The sequence below is a fragment of the Fistularia commersonii genome, chromosome 27 (genome assembly GCF_037954325.1).
Source record: "Fistularia commersonii isolate RoL2024-O1a breed Wild chromosome 27, RoL_Fcom_v1.0, whole genome shotgun sequence".
Classification (NCBI taxonomy): domain Eukaryota; kingdom Metazoa; phylum Chordata; class Actinopteri; order Syngnathiformes; family Fistulariidae; genus Fistularia; species Fistularia commersonii.
The window spans coordinates 13,739,034-13,756,332 of NC_141310.1; the positions used below are offsets into that span (position 1 = coordinate 13,739,034).

Below are 17,299 nucleotides of genomic sequence, written 5' to 3' on the forward strand. Positions count from 1 at the left end.
CGTCGTCAGGCGTCGCTCTTTTCCGAGTCTTGGTGACGCAACGCAATCAACTGATAGTTGACCAACTAAACCGGAAGGTAGACAAACAATCACCAGAGCGGTAAGTCGGCCCGTGCGGGTAAAACCATCGCACGGTGGGAAAAAAACGACCGAATCTGGTGGTAAACAGTGACCCCGTGAGAGTTTCGGCGCCGACGTGCCTTCAGAACGACAACACGCGTCACATGACCGCTCACTGATAAACAGGAAGTGGCGCGTGGCTCCCTTTCCTGTGCTTCCACCTCGACTCTGGCCACGCAGAAATGTGGAAGAGCTCTTTGTGAGTGTTTGTGATCAGCGCGGGATGAGCGCCGCCCGGCTGTTGACCTATTAAATAAGTTAGTTAGGCCGCGAGCAGCAGATCCTCTTGGCTGCGTTTCTGCAGAACCCCCGGATCGGCCGAGCCGCTCCTCACCTGCTGACCTCTTAAGGCCTTTATTCCGGGACGAGGAATTAACGGAGGATTTCTTAGTCAGCGAGAGTCACAACATGTAGCGACCAGAGGGGGAAAATGACGGAGATATCTCCTCCTGGAGAATCTCCAGTTTGCAGTTCTGAATGGAGATGGTATAGTCACGCAGCGCGCGCTCATGAATACGGCGAATAGGTTGGAACGCGTCTTCACGCAAGAAAGCGAGCCTGAAAGAGCTGGACGGGACTCGTGAAGCTCCGGTAAATGTGCCGTACAAAAAAAAAAAAAAAAAAAAAAAAAAAAAAGGAGAAGAACGAAAGCGGCCGTTGCTCGATGTGTGGTTACATTTCTGGAAGAATTTTATTACCTCTTTTCTGCATGAAGGTGAAGAGGTCATCCAAGAACTCCTTCCTTTTGGGGTCGTTGTCCAGCTCGTACAGCTGAGGAGGAAGAGCGGGAGGTTTATTAGGGACATGACGGACAGGGAGCTCCGCCGGGACAAGAAGAACACGCTTCCCGCTGAGCGTCTGGCTCCAGTTTCACTCGTCCCTGAAGGAAACGTATGACGGCTCGGTGAGGAGCCGCGGCGTCCCGATGTCTGATACGGCCGGCTTCTTTTTTTTGTGCGTTTTGGTGCTCGTATACGACACCGCCGGGTGATTTCCTCTCACAAAGCCAGGATGTGTAGCGCCAGCTGCCCGCCAGGCGTCGCATTAGAGGAGGTGCGGCTTTTAACAGGAAAGGTGAGGCCACATCAGTCGGCGGCGTCAGGCGCGACTTCTTTTGAAGCCGCGGGATCTCTGAAGGCCTTCGGGTTTCGGACCGATCGGCGCAGAGCTAGAACGCCTCAGACTGCGTCGAAGCCGAGCGACAACACCCGGGAGAGAACGGGAGTCGGCGGCGACGGGTTTTGACTTTCGCCCGCTTTGTCGCCCGGGACGATGTCGAAATTAACCACGGGAACAAAGAATAGGCGGCGATCACGCGAACAATCCAGGCAGGGATGATTAGAAAATGTTGCACAAGAAATGTTATTTTACTTCAGATTTTTGTGTATTCAAATAAAAGGATGCACCAGAAATGTTATTTCATTTCAGAGTTTTGTGTATTTAAAAAATATGATGCGCCAGAAATGTTATTTCATTTCAGAATTATTTCGGATTTTTTTGGAATAAAAAAAAAAAGATGCACCGGAAATGTTATTTCATTTCAGAATTATTTCAGATTTTTTTGGATTAAAAAAATGTTGCACCAGAAATGTTATTTCAATACCAGAGTTTTGTGTATTTAAAAAATATGATGCGCCAGAAATGTTATTTCATTTCAGAATTATTTTGGATTTTTTTGGGAATAAAAAGAAAAGATGCACCAGAAATGTTATTTCATTTCAGATTTTTTTGGATTAAAAAAATGTTGCACCAGAAATGTTATTTCAATACCAGAGTTTTGTGTATTTAAAAAATATGATGCGCCAGAAATGTTATTTCATTTCAGAATTATTTTGGATTTTTTTGGGAATAAAAAGAAAAGCTGCAGCAGAAATGTTATTTCATTTCAGATTTTTTTGGATTAAAAAAATGTTGCACCAGAAATGTTATTTCAATACCAGATTTTTGTGTATTTAAAAAATGATGCACCAGAAAAATGATTTCATTTCAGATTTATTTTGGTGTTTTTGGAATAAAAAAAAAAAAGCTGCACCAGAAATGTTATTTCATTTCAAATTTTTTGGAATAAAAATAAAATGTTGCACCAGAAATGCTATTTAATTTCTGATTTATTTCAGATTTTTTCTGGATTAAAAAAATTTTGCACCGGGATTTTTAATTTATTTGAGATCTTGTACATTCGGAGTCGCCGGCGGCTCACAGCATTTACAGTTATCGCTGTCCGGGGCTCCATAAGAGTCACCACGATGACATATAGAGCGGGTCAAAAGTTTACAGCCTGTTGTTTTAGGACCGGTCCGAGGGCGGGGCGTCGGGGGCTCACCTTAGCGAAGTCTCTGGAGGCCTCTCCTCTTCCTCTGCTACTGTCGGCTTCATCCGCCCAGCCTGCGCTCCCGTTCTGCAACAGAGGGAAGCGCATGGAAGCCGTGAGCGCCGGGAATACGAGGACGCGACGTTTTTTTTTTTTATCATACATTCCCCCCCCCCCCGACGGACGTCGAGCGGAGACGTCGGACGGATGAAAACTAATATATACTCAAACTCCAAGAATGCGTTTTTCCAGGGGTTGGAGGAGTCACCTCTGGAGTTATTGTGCCCCTGAGCTTCTGTGCGTCCCCCCACCTTCCCCCTTCATCCTCAAACATCTCCATTTGACCTAAACCATCTGCATCTGCCCTGCCCCCACCCGGGTCTTCCGACCCAGCTGGATACGAGGGCCCCCCATCCTTCAATCTTAACGCAGCTGTGACGGGTGGCCAAGTTCATGGAGTAGAGCTGGCTGTCAGGAGTTGGGGAGGGGGGTGGCGGTCAGCAGCCTTTACCCACACACACACACACACACACACACACACACACACATGTGCAGAGGCTAATCACAGCTCTGTGTATGTTTGTGAGCGTGAGTTGGGGTGGGGGTGTAATGGCCCCACAAGACGGGAAGGAAGGAAAATAAGGGTAGAAAGGGGTGCACGGTATGTGCCGAGCAGGAATGTCTCCTAAAGACAAAACCTATAAAAGCATCGGGAATCAAAACAAGATCCGTTTGGTGGTTTTGGCTGGTGGGGGGGGTTAATAGCTCCGGGTCGGGGTCCGGTTTCAAGCGGCAGCCCATTGGTCAGCGGCAATTACAGGGCCTGAAACAAGAGCCAGCGGGGCAAAGGTTGTCAAGGCCCCTGAGAGAGAGTCATTTTCACCCTTTCAATCCGGGGACGTGTGCGACGCTTGTCAACGTTCATAAACGGACGCCCGTCAGCCGGAGGGCCGCGCCGGGAAAGGCGCTCTCGCCATCGCGTCCCGGAGACAGAGATCCCCCCATTTCCACATGTCCGAGACGGACCGGTATCTTCCGGATAATAATTCAATCGTCGCGCCGGGCTCCAGAAAGCGACGCCTGTTTAAAATGACTCGACGGCTCGCCGCTTATCATGTTCACGGCGCATTTTGCCACCGACATTATCTCCAGTATGTCGTGGAGATTGCGCCGGGACTAAATATACACTGAAGAACATCGGGAGGACTCGCGGACCTTTGCACACAATCTGGCCACTTCTTGTTAACCTTTAAACATTATAAATGATTACAAAAGTAGATAATTCAGATTGCATACATGTCGGCTCGGCCGTGGAAAACATCCCCGTTTGCTCGGGTTTATTCACCGGCCGCGTTTAATATTCAACAGCGTGAAGTCTAACAAGTCACTTTTTGGCCTCTCGAAAAGCAAAAAAAGCACAGGAAACCAGATGGAGAACACACACACGCACACACACACACACACACACACACACACACACCCTCCGCTAATTACACCCCGTCAGTGAAGACGCAACATTCACATGAATCTCGGGTGATCTGATTAAAAGTGGTGAACTAGAACCGCACACGAACCCCTGGTTAGAATCCCTGCAGCGCCTGCAAACCTGCAGAACCCGAGCCATGTTTTGAGCGCCGTGTTTTCCCCTCCAAACCCGGCCGCTGGGATTTTTAACACGGCTAATTTAGGGTCCGGACGTGAAAGAAATACATGATATTGTGAGTGATAAATGGCGCCGGTGCACGAGCGGCTCGCCAGCGCTCTTGAGCCGTGCAAGAAAAACGCCGACGGTTTCCGGTCAGCGTCCGTTTCCACGGCGCCGCTGCTGGAGGAGAAGGTCGGCGTCCGACTCCGGCCCGGCGGGTCTGGATTTGTTAGGAGACGACAAGTGTTTCCACAGAAATCCCCAAACCTGCTCGCTCAGGGCTCCAGCTGTTTGGTCCGGTCTGTTAATACTTGACGGGAGGAATATTCTACATTCCCTCGCCTTTGGAAGTGATTTTAGAAGCGTCTGCAAAGTTCACCGCGATATTTATGACGTTTATTAAGTCTCCCCGCGTCGCCTTTGTCACGCTTGCATGCTTGACGTTGCTGGCGTGAATTTTCTTTGCACGTGGAGCCCGGGGACACCTGCCGGCGCCTCCTTTTCATGGCGGATCTGATCTAAGGTGCCGTTAATACGCGCTTTTTCTCCCCGTCGCACAGAAAGCAGCAGAAGACGGAGGTCATTATCCACGGATAGACATGTCGGCTCTTGAATTGTGACTTTGGTCTAAGGAATGTTAACACCACGTTGCCTTTTTTTGTTAAGAGTGGATGGAGTTGTTTTGCGCGACCGCTCCTTCCGATCGGCCACCTCCGGCCCCTCGCCGCCGTCCGGCCTTGACGCGTCTTTGTTTGTATGAAAAAAGAGCCAATAACGATCGTTTTTAAAACCAGGTATTTCACTAGATTGTGCAAAAATACACACCCGGGGATGATAGCGGCAATTACAACGTGATGACAGGACAAAGGAACCGAAAACAGAGGGGAACCGCTTTATCAGTCAAATTAAAACCAGACTCCGCGGCGGAGCGATCCGATTGGCTGGCGGTGAGCCGGCGGCGGGGGGGGGGCGGCTTGTTTTGAGCCTCCGCAGCCGCTCGCATTAAAATTCTTTCAAATGAAAGCTATCGCTATCGTCTGCAAACGCGGTTTAAGAGGGAGTTCATTCCACATTTTGGATTTTAAAGAGGGGCTCAGGTGAGGAGGCATTAGCTATTAGCTATGCTTGGCTGTGTGTGTGTGTGTGTGTGCGCGCGCGCGCACGTACGCGGTATGAAAAGAAGTCCTTATACGTTTAAGCGGCCCGATGTTTCCTTTTGGTCGCCTCTCATGCTGTTAGCAGGTTTATAGGCCAGGCTGTGGGTGGCCTAATCACATTATGGCCATACGTGACTGACTGGCCCGGCTCCAAATCAGGATAAGACCAAGGTAGATGAGAAGCGAGCAGTAGCCGCTCGCTAAGTGGGAGGAAGAGGAGGAGGAGGAGGAAGGGGGAGGAAAGCTGTCCGCACATTTGACATAGAAACTGCGCTTCTGTGTCTGAAATAGCGCTCTGGCGAGAGAGAAAAAGTTTGACGGTCTGGAGTTCCGGCCTTGTTTTGCGGCTGGAAGCTGAATTATTTCACAATATTACCCGGTTTGCAAAACTGGTTCTGGAAAAAAAAAAAAAAAAGGCTAGAATTTTCCATGTAGGTTATATTTCTCTCCCCCCGCAATCATCTCCACATAAGCGCCGTGTTACTCATGGCGTTATTGTCACAAATAACAGCGGACCGCCATTTGTCTGCAACAAGTTGACATTCTTTGCATATCCAACCATCTGCATTAGACAATCACACACACCGCGCACACACACACACACACACACACACACACACACACACACACTCCTGCTTGAAGGTCGATGCACAGCCCGAGGGCAATTCTACGCAGCCATTATACAGAGATGTACAGCCACCATTTTAGTGAGGCCAGGCATGCCGGAACAAGAAGGGTTAATGGCTGCTGCTTGGGGAGTGGGGGATGGATGGCATTGATTGCTCAGGATGTTGACAGCACTTCTCCAATTTGATAGTGGAGCTGTTATTAGATGAAGAGGCTTGTCCTTAATAAAAGCATCATGTGATTTGCCTTCGCTCTTCCAGTCAGCGGTCTGACGAGCTCAAATAGCGGCTATTAAGTGAAGGAAATTTCATGGTCGCTCATGTCTCGGGATAATAAACAAAGTAGGAGAGCGGCATCGAGCGTGTCTGCGCATTGACTTTTAGGAGCCGGTCAATGGGCCACCGTTGGGACGGAGCTCAATCTATGCCAAGTAGGTCATCCTCCGAGTCAAGATGACGCGCCGGACGGACGACCGGACGACAAACACGCCGGTTTCCGCGGGTCGGAAAAGAAGGAAAAACGCCGACGCGACCCCGCGGCACGAACCGGGCCCGAAAGGGTCGGACCCGAGCCCCCCGTGCTCCCGCGCTGCCGGCGGAGTCCCTCGGGCCGCGGCCATTGAACAGGAGGCCCGGATCAATAGCCCTGGATGTGCAAACGCGGGGAGGACCGAGGCTCGCCGTCCCCGCCTCCGGACGCAATCTCACAGCGCACGTCAATACTCATCATCCTCAGTCATATACCGCCACTCCGGGGAAACTGATACGAGGGCGGGGCCGCGGTTGCCAGGGGTGACGTCGGCCCCTCGCACACAACGAGACGGACCCGCTCTCGGACCGCCAACTGTGGCGGCACGCAGGGGGCGGAGCTCTGATGGAGGTTTGTAGAGCGTGATGCGCGGAGCGATGACAGCCGGAGGTGCGGCACGCCGCCACGGGAAGTCCGGATGCACGGCACGACCCGACTCGGAGTTTTCCGCGCTCCGACGCCAACGTGGCCGCCGCTGTACCCGAAGTGTTGTTTAAAGACAGCGGGACGCGGCGCTAGCGAGCCCGTGGAAGACCGGCGAGGTGTGTGATGGAGATGGTGCTGTGGGTGAGACGCGGCGACGGAGAACATCGGCTGTGAGAAGGCGGAGACGCCGACGGGGACTCGATGTGGCGGACGGCGGGAACGGCGACGGACGTGTCGTTCAAACCGGCTCGGGTCGACGGGTTTAGAAAGAGGGGCGGCTTCACTCCGTCCATCGGTGGAGTTTAGATATAAAGTGTGCCTGTTACATTTAGCATAGCACGGTAGCATTAAGGATGGAGAACCCGATGGAAAATCTCCCCCGACCTCCTCCGTCACCACGGGCATCTTTGTCTTATCTTAAAGCTCAATAAACCAAATAAAACCGCTTTATTTCTTTACATTCTCAGGTCACGAAACCGGAGGTCTGGAACGGATTCAATTCTTTTAAACGGGGACGTTTCATTTGAAAGTTGAATGTATAAAACCAGTTCCAGCCACGAGTCAAGGTGTGACTTTAAAAGGGTATTTTTTCAAGGTTCTGTCGGTCACGTGACCGTCGGGAGGAAATCCAAAGTCGCCCTGGACGTCAATGCGGTCTCGTCGCACTGCGACGGGTCGTGACGTCTGCGCGTTTCCATTCATGTCATGGGGAAATTGAATTTGATGTCGGAGCAAAGTGAATTTGGAGCTCGGCCACAGACGGACTTAAACTCCCAAGTCGGGTTCTTTCTGCAGCGACGCGTTCAGAACGTCAAATCCCGATCGGGCTGCACCCGGCAAGCGTTGCGCGGGGTCTTGTTTGGAAATCTTCCACAAAGCCAAGTTTAACGGCCTTATAAAGCGCCGCGGAGCGTCGGCGGCCACATCGCCGCGGCAACCCGGGCCAGTAAAATCGCGGCGAAGGGCAAACTCTCGTACGGAAAGGAACGCCGACATTCCTGTACGCCGGCGGGTCCTGGAAACGACCGGAGAGCCCCTCGCCGTCCCGCGGGTGCCCTCCACATCTCCTTCCCTGATCTTTTTTAGCCAAATTGCCGCCTGTCAAAACGGCTCGGCCGAGGGAAATCTTTAAAACAGACGCGGCGGCGGTAATTTAATAAAAAACAAGGCCCTCCAGCGGAAACCTTGGATGGCGGCCAAACACACTGTTACATGGAAAGCAGCCGTAAAAGATAATACGCTCGCTTAGGATTTGAAGTAGTTCTCTTATAGTAGATTCGGGGTGAAAAAAAAAAAAAAGGTCGAGTCGTAATTCTTCCGAGCTTTTTAATTATTCTCCGTCGAGCCGGCGAAGCGTCACGGGGCTCTGCCGGGAGAAGTGTAATTGAGAGGGATCTCTGCGGCGGAGAAAGCCAAATCTGCCTGCCTCTCAGCAGGACTGCAAAAATGAGCGTTGCGGGAGGGCGGCCATCTCTAATCCAAATCAAATAATTGGGGCCTCGATCCCTCGGCGGGAGGCCCGGAATCATTTATAGAGCCTCTTTCTCCGGCGCGAGGGGAGGCGGGGAGGGAGGGGCTGAGCGGATGGCGTCCTTTATCTGCTAACTACTGTAAAGGATCTCAACGGTGACCTGGACGTTCGCCGCTGCCAACAAAGGCTCTGGCTAATCGTGATTCCATGTGCGACATGGAGGGAAGTAAATCCCGCCGCCACTCTGGAACATATGGCCCCGTTCCTACTTCCAGCCGCCGCTTCACTCTCATTAAGAATTATGACGGCGCATTCAAAAGCTCACAGATCACACGGGAACGGGTCGCCGCTAAACGTCTGATCGTGTTCGTAGCCGTTTGAGATTTTTTTTTTTTTTTTAAAGTGTAGGAGGGGAGGTAGACAATGTGGCGAGGACAAGGGGCTAAACGTCCAGGGGCAGAACTTGTTTGTACCTGCCCTGGCCTCGGCGCTGCGGCACCTCCAAACAGGCCACTGAAAAACAGGCCTCCGGGCGAGACCACCCCTCCCTCCATTAATCACTCCAATTACAAAGCCCGAAAAGAAAAAGAGAAACGGGGAGGGGTGCGGGGGGGGGGGGGGGTGTCAAAGATATAAAAGACCAAATGAAAACGGGTAAACAGATGGACCCGTGCGGAGGAACAATGACTCCACGGCGACGCACACATCGGGTTACACCGGAAGCGTCCGGCTCGCTGTGGAGTCGGGAGTCGGGAGTCGGAGGTTTGAGAAGAGACAGAAGGCTGAGGACGACTCCCTCTCTCACTGGAAGTCTTCAGAAACCCGGGAAAAGTGACAGTAATCCAAGCGAGAGGGAACGTCAGAGACTCCACGTGGCCGGTGGAAGCTCTGTGTGAGGGGGCCCCCCCGCTGGAAGCAAAGTGTGTGTGTGTGTGTGTCATAAGCCTGGCTCTGACCCAACTTAAAGCGGCGGCTAAACCGACAAGCCGGACCTCAAATCTTTCGAGGCGGGCGTGGATTTGCATATGGAGTTCCCGGGTAAACATGTCCGCCGATGACCAGCGAGTCTGGTTTGCCAAATAAACTGAGTGCATTTGTTCAGTTGCAGCCCTTTTCACCAAGACACCACATTCCACAGGCAGAGGCCCCATCCCCCCGTCACACGGGGCCGGCCCCTCTCGCCGCCTCACACAAATGCAACGTTTATAGGCCAGCGTGGCCAGAAGTTCACACTTATTGGTTCAAAGAGCCTTTCACGGGCCGAGCAAACATTTTAGTGGATCACATCTGTGCCGCCACATACAGTACTCCGCCGGTTAACCCTTTCCCGGGATCCGCTCTCCTGGGGGGGGGGGGGGGGGGGGGGGGGGCGAATATGAAAATGACATTTTCTGACCAAAAAAAAAACAAAATACCTGCACGGGCTTGCACCGCCCTCCCCCTCCCCTCCTAGCGTGGATAATTTGATTTGCAGCGATTAGTTTTGCTCTGTGAAGTTTACAGCTGCAGATATGCAAAGCACTTGTTAATTCACACACACACACACACACGGGGGGGGGGGAATCACCAAACACTGAAACAATGCTTACAATAAGAACGGGTGAAAGCAATGCACTTGGAGCGGGGCGCTGGAACCGCTGCGCTCGGGGTAAAAGCACCTATTAGTACTTTTATTCTGGGTTAAAAGCCTCGGCCCGAAAATACCTCGCATATCTCACATCTTTCAAAGAGCAGGCATCCACTTCACCCCCGTGCTAATGGCGACTGGAGACATCGCACAGACCTGATAGGCCTTTATATACGCTCTCATTATAGCGACAGCTCCGGGAACTTGATATATTCACGATCGACGCAAAGGAGGGGGAGAAAGAAGAAGAAGAAGAAAAAAGAAATCATCTGCGCTATTAGGATACATCACATCCAATTTCACACGAAGTGGCAGAGGTCACAGCGCCCGCAGTCGGATGAGAAAATGACTTCTTTGTCTGGTGTGCGTCGGCGGGAGGCGGCGGCGCTTCGGCTCTCCGTCGCGTCGCGACCGCCTGAATCTTCGCTATCGAATGTTCACGAACGGGAGCGAACTTCACCGGTTTTTCCGCCGCGCGCCATCGATAGCCGGCGATTTTTCTCGGGGTGTCCGGTTCCTCTCGGCGAGCGTTAAGCGGGCGACGGCGTTCCGACTCCGACGGGCTCGGGTTCCACGGGGACCCGGGCGGCCGCGCCGTCCCGACGGGGCGATCAGAAAAAGATAACGGACCCGACCGGAGGAAGAACCACCTCCGGGTCTCTTAAAGGTGCTCGTTGAAAATCATGGATTTTAAACTCAAAGATATCAGAGAATATTTATTTTTTGGGGGTCCGATTCGCTCAAACATCTAAAAATCCCCGATTTTGTGAAACGGCACCCTGACAAGCAGACAAGCGATGCCACGTGTTGGATTTATTTTACATACGACACAAAAAACGTGTTCTCAGATGCAAACCGGAGATGCCTTATCTCTGGAGAGCCCACGTTTTACCCGAAAGTTTCTGCGTTAAATGTCAAATAAATCTTTTGATGTGCAGATTTTTTTTTTTCCTTCCTCAAAACTCTACTTCTGAATATTGTGACATAACTTCTTTCTTTCCCCCGATGCGTCCCGGCCTTAAAACAGAGGGGAACAAACCTTGAGTCACTTCATTTGTCATCGCTCTTAAAGTTACGCAACCGTTATGCAACTATTTTTAAAACCGCAAACATCCAGTGTGCTAGAAATGTGACTCCGGTGCGGCAGCCGGCCACGTCTTCCTGCGCCTCTCTTTCGGTACGGGATCGCCGTTTTTTTCCAGCGGCGCGAAACAAACAGCTTATTGTGGCTCGAGCCGCGCACGTGACGACGCGACACCTCAGCCAGATCGGCTACGGAGGTGCCATACCGTAGCACAAAATCCGATGCGTTCGAGACTCCGGACTATTAAACCGTGGCTCCGTTTGCCGGTTTTCCACCCGACGTCCTTCGAATAACTGGAGCCGGCGGCTCATTTATCATCGACATCTACAGATTTCATTCTGCCGTCTGACGCAAACGGAGGCTTCCTCATACGCCGCGCTCACATGAAGGGCTCCGTCGGCGGCACGGGATCGGAAGCAAAATAAATACCCGTCGGTCCGTGGAGTCGCTTTAAGAAGACATTTGGCAGGCAAATGACTGCATAGTCAAAGCACGTATTTACATTGTTTGTCTGCAGCTTCCTCGTGCACGGAGATGCACTCCGAACCGCCGCCGACGGAGCGTAAACACGGCCTCATAAGCGCCGCGGTATGAGATCGAACGAGATTAAACGAACGAAACGCCGGGGAAACCGGCCGGCCGGCGAGGCGGGTCACATGATCCGGACGGCGCCGAATAATAAAAACGATAAGTGCATAGGAGCCGCATTTCCATACGGGGAGTTTACAGGCGGGCTGATGTCGGCGCAGTAAACGGTTAAAGTTAAACCGATCCAATCTTATCGTGCGGAACCGGCCCATATGCCGTTGTTTTAATGAACATAAATAATGTTTAACCGCCCTACTTCTCAGACGCGTTTCATTTGGCTGCGCGCTCCGTGTTTGCTTCTTTATAAAACGCAAGGATGACTTCAAAGTTTGCGCCCAGAGAATTTCCACCTGTGCGTTATCTGTCCCGCGGTAATAGTTTCACGGTCCGGGCGACGTGCGCGCCTCGGCCCGCCGTCGAAGGACGACTTGGGTTTCAAACCCCCCGTCCGGAACCCTCGATCTGGACATCGTTTTATTGTTATTTTTAAACGGATTCAAACATGGACGACTGGAGCCGACGGCGGCTTTCTCCGCCGAGAGAGCGGAGCTTCCGCGGGTTTTCTAATCACATTTATTTGCGTCAGGAAAACCTGAGATGTCCTTTGTGTGACCAGATGGCCGGCTAATCGTGGCTGGATCTGGCAGCGGGGGCAGGGCATCCCAAATCTGCCGCTAGAATTATTGAACCGCGTTATACATTAATATGCTGATGTTTGGAAGACGGGAGGCCCGCGGTCGAGAACACGTTATGTAAATTTCAGACGTGGACGAGTACATTGAGTACCGGCTGGGAATCGACACGTGCGCCGTGACGGCGTACGTGTCGATTACATCTCTGCCGTAAAATAATTAGGTGCGTAAGGAGAGAAAAAAAAAAAAAGAAAAGAAAAAATCCAACCCCGAGGGCTCCATTGCACTGCGGACCAATAAAAAAAAAAAAAAAAAAAAAAAAAAAACAAGTGATAACCTCGTGAAGCCAAAGACGGTAAAGTTCAAACCCACATTTTGGCCTTTAGTTTATCGCCTGCCTTCACCGAAGCCCCTGCAGTTAATAATTCAATTTTCTGTGCCACTATTTAATCATTTACTAATGTGGCTTTTGACATCCACTGCAGTTGACATGGTCCATAGTTCTATTCACAATGTGATTGTCTATTAACCAGATAAGCTTTAAGTCAAAGACTGATGGCTTTCCGTGCACGCGCACGTGTGCATGTGTGCGTGCGTGAGATCTCAACTTATTCAAGTATTTGTGTTGGTGTGATGCAGCGTGTCATTGGCCGCACGCCCCGTCGGCTGATATCTGCTGAAACCAGACGCCGGCGTTGGCCGGTGCTCCAGACATGGCCGAAGGACAACATCTCAACCCTTCGCCTCCACGTGCGACACCTTCTCACTCGGCATCCGATTCACCAAAATGTTCGACGCCACATCTGAATTTTAGACCTTGAGCATGAAGCAGATAAACGTTACGGTCCTCCGGCGGGAATAAATTCGGACAAATAGATCAAATTCTGTCCAATGTCATTGGGACGTCTGAGGACGTCCTCTTGGAATTTAGGAAAAACACATTTTCTGGTAAAGGTAGATGATATCAGTGCTTCTGAAGACAAACGAACAGGGAAATGAGCCTTGCAGTGACGGGCGCTAATCCAGGTTAGCTAATGAAGACGAAGCCATTGTCAATGTGCTGCCTAGCAACGTAGTGTTGTATGTGTGTGCGCACACACACACGCACACTACGGTGAGTTTACAGGCTTGAGTGTGTGTGTGTGGACGGGTAATTCTGACAATGGTTTCATGACAACCAGCAGGCGGACTTAGTGATCCTGCCTCCATTAAGGGCATCAGACTCGGGGGTGGACGGGATCTCCAGCGCGGCGCAGAGACAGCGAGCACATCCAGCGTCGAAACGTTAAATTAAACTCGCTTTACTTTATCGACCCGCTTTATCAAAAAAAGCATCATCCCCATCGGGAGGAAGGGTTCTCCTCTGGTGCGGTCGCTGGATTTCCTCCCCCGCTTTATCACGGCCGCCCCTGTGGTCCAATAAACGGTGGGAATAAATCATAATTCATTTTTACGGCCGGCGGGGCCGATCCCACAATGCCGGGCTCTGTGCCGGATTACAGGCCGGCGGTTGTGATCAAACACAGGGCTCCTTCTTGTTGTCTTGCCAGAAGTCCCGTCCAGAAAGTAAGAGGCGCTGCAGGCCGGCCCTGTGGAGGCAGACCGTGAAAGCAAGGAGCCGATCTGCGGACTTGTTGCTTTTAGTGTAATATGACATGTCCTGGGAGGCAGCCAAGGAGGTTTCTTTCTTTTCTTTTCTTCCCCCACCACCACCCCACCCTTCTCCCTTCCCTCCTCTGACGGGACTCCTCTCGTAGGAGCACGTGACGGCGCTTGGCCCGCATTCGGAGGACTTGGCAAACAAACAACCGCGGCCACATGCTACTATAAACGTGGGATTTTGGCAGGCGGCGCGCAGCATGAGTGTGCAGACTGAAAAAAGCAAGCAGGCAGGCAGGCAGCGGTGAAAGGAAAGCCTCCTCCACCTCTTTCACCTCCCTGTAACTCTGCATGGCTTGGAGCCAGGTTCCTAGTCAGCTGCTGTGTTTACCCACGCGCCTTGACATAGTGGCCCAGTTAGCACCTACAGGGCCCTGACACCGGCCTGGAACACGACCAAAGCGGTAGCGCAAGACGGCCAAGAAAACCGCTGACGAGAGGCGACGCTCCCGACGCTCACTCTTCACCTATATTCCCCCTCGGCGGCCGGTTCCTCCGGTCGGAGGCGGCGAGGGAAAGGGGCCGCGGACGAGCGCCGGCGCTCAGAAGTTGCCACGCTAGCGTGTTTCGTTGCGGCGATGCGAGGACTAAATATTTCATGGCGGGTTTAGCGGTTGAACGGACGCTTGGCTCGACTCAGCAAATATAAACAAGGCATTTGGTGATCCTGCGGGAGGAGAAACCGTCTTTGTTTTGAGTCGCATCCGTCTATTCGTAGCGTTTTGTAAACACGGCTAATTCTAAAAGCGTCTCGTTAGCGATCGCGGCTCCAGGATCGAACCGAACGTGAATCTTGTTTGGACAGCCGACGCCGATCCGGGATCAAACTTGTGATTTTAACCCGCCGCTGTCGCAAAACCCCGGGGAAATAAAAAGACACAATCTTGGATCCGGTTCGAAAAATATTATTTGCGAGTTAAACCCCTGCTCGGTGTCGTAAAATGACGGGGGCCCGGATCTCTGTCGCCACAACATATCCTGAATATCTCTATTTAAAGCACGTCTCCGTGTTTGCTTCACAATAACATTCTGGTATCCAGCAATAAAAACGTCCTGCCTTCTTTAACTATTAAATCAGCCCTTTGGCGTAGACATCATGAGTGCGAGTCACTATTTTATTGCTGTTTTACAGGGAGGTTGGATCAGATTTATACTCCTCTTATCTGATCTCTATGTTTTAATACAGTACTATTTTATTGCCCCCCCCGACAAACAGGTTTTATAGCCACCAGATATATGTATATATATATATATTTTTTTTTACATTTAAGGAATCATTGCTTTCTTGCTGGGACTTGAGAAATACATCATTGGAGCTAAAACCCCCTCCCCCCCAAAAAATAACCTCAGATATTTGTTTTACTGGCAATAGAACGGGATCCGATGAAATTCCAGCGCACCGTTTAAACATCACACGGTTGTAAAACATTTCAGTGTTTAATAACAGGGGGAGGAGAGTCATAACTGAGGAAACATTTAGCTTGGCGGGCCTCCATTATTAAAATCAGGCTGGGGAATTTAGCACCTGCCAACAGCCAAACGGCGGCTACCTCGCAGCGGTGGCGGCAACAACAGCTTGTACTTTGTGTGCTCCCTTTATTCATCCAGTTTTATTGCTTATTACTCTAAAAGCTGTCACAACTGCGGCGGAGGGGGGGCGTTACGTTCAAGGTGCCGAGCCAAATCTTCTCCCGTCAACGTGCGCTGTGTTTACGCGGATATAAGGCCGGCCCCGTGGGCTGAATGTGGTCGGTAAGATGCGCGAGTGGCGCGCCACCTTCTGAAAGGCGGTTCTGCACTCGCCATTCAAACGCCAAATGCCTCGAGGTGCGAGACAGAAGAGTTAGAAGGACACCAAGGTGATGCGCTGTTAGCGGACGCCGCGCAACAGAGCTAACTCCATGAAGAGCGGCGACGCGGAGGAGTCGGACCAGGTTTACGGAAACCAGACCCTGTCGAGAAAGTAATCCTAGCGGACAACTGATGGAGAAATCGCACGGTCCGAGACGTCCGTCAGCCTGGCCGATGGAGATGATAAGAATAATAATCGTCATTTCCCACAGATCCATCAAGCCGACCGTCTGCTCGTGACACGTATGCTTCGGACAGTTAGTCTGATGAGCTAATGGCTAACGGCTAACACCACAAGGCCCATCAGGCATGTCCTACTTTCCTTGATTTGCTTATGATGGCGAACCACTGCATCAACACTGACCAGTGCTGGTCACTTTCCCTTCTTAATGGGTCGTCCACACCCTCATCCAGCCCGGCGCAGAGATCTTATCTCTTTCCTCGAGGTGGGTCTCCGCCGTCCACTAGGCAATGGAAAGATGGTCGCCTGGATCCGGTTGTGAAGCTGCAGGCCCGGGCTCAGACCGTACAGGCCGATAATGATCGGACCGGATGATCGGCGCGAGAGGACCTTCTCGCTAGCGTGCCGAGGGCCCTCCTTTAGCCTGCTCCTCCTTGAAGGGACTAAAAATGATGTCATTTCGCGTCCGTTCGTCCCGGCGAGTCGGTCAGATTGGGAGAGTTCAACGGTTCGTTCGGCGAGCTCCCCAAAATAAAATAAATTCTTTGCGGGAGGTTCTTTTTTTGTCTCCTAGCGCATCAGGTGACCCGCACCATACTTGCCATTCAGCCGTCGGGCCGCAGCGGATATTTGCCCGGGCAGATATTTATAATGACAACAAAAACAAACGCGACGCTCTTCCTGTATCCTACTTTCCCAGGGGGTCGGCTTCCTTGTGCACCGCCGGTCTTTAGTGGCACCAAACACAAAGGCGTCGGAGCTCACGGGGATTTAAAAACGCTCCGAACGAGAGCGAAAATCAAGCGTGACGGAAAATACGGGCTGAAGCAAAACTTTTGTCCGTCGCGTTTAACAACCGATGGATTATTTAGGTCCTCCGAGTGCAAATCACCATATCCGGAGAAGCAGTCATGTGAGCTGCGGGGGCGACGACGGGCCGACATGTCAAATGCAGAGCGCTATATGAGAGATCATACATGGTACAAGGACAAGAGGACCTCTTATACTGTGCCAAAGGTCGCTGCGACACGCCGTCGACCGCAGTCTGCGATGCCTGTATATACGCTTGTATAAATGGCAACGCGCAGCCTCTGCAGCGCGATGTGACCTTGGCTCGGTTTCCCGGCGCAGCTGCCGAGGCGTCGCAGGACGGCTTTGTTTCATTCGTCCGTAGCCGTTTGCGTGTTTGCCTTCATTAAAGAGCAGGTGTTGAGATATGTGGAGTGGGAGTGGCTGGAAAAGGGCGAATAGAAGCAGCGGCGGTGTGGGGAGTGGAAGTGGCGGCGGCGGAGGAGGAGGAGGAGGAGGAGGAGGGTCGTGGTTTCACTACCAACTGATCAAATTACAAGCAGGCATCGGTAGCTCGGTTTCCATTAGAGCCAAGGAAGTTAA

General features: G+C 51.7%; 1 protein-coding gene across 1 annotated transcript in view; it reads right to left on the minus strand.

The window, feature by feature from the left end:
* Positions 1 to 17,299, minus strand: part of LOC147218090 (AT-rich interactive domain-containing protein 3B) — a 56,875-nt gene that overhangs the window by 29,771 nt on the left and 9,805 nt on the right. The window contains exons 3-4 of the mRNA XM_086175230.1: positions 2,444 to 2,518; positions 819 to 891 (exon numbers count right to left, since the gene is read on the minus strand). Coding sequence (XP_086031356.1) covers positions 819 to 891; positions 2,444 to 2,518 — 148 coding nt within the window. The remainder of the gene's footprint in view (positions 1 to 818; positions 892 to 2,443; positions 2,519 to 17,299) is intronic.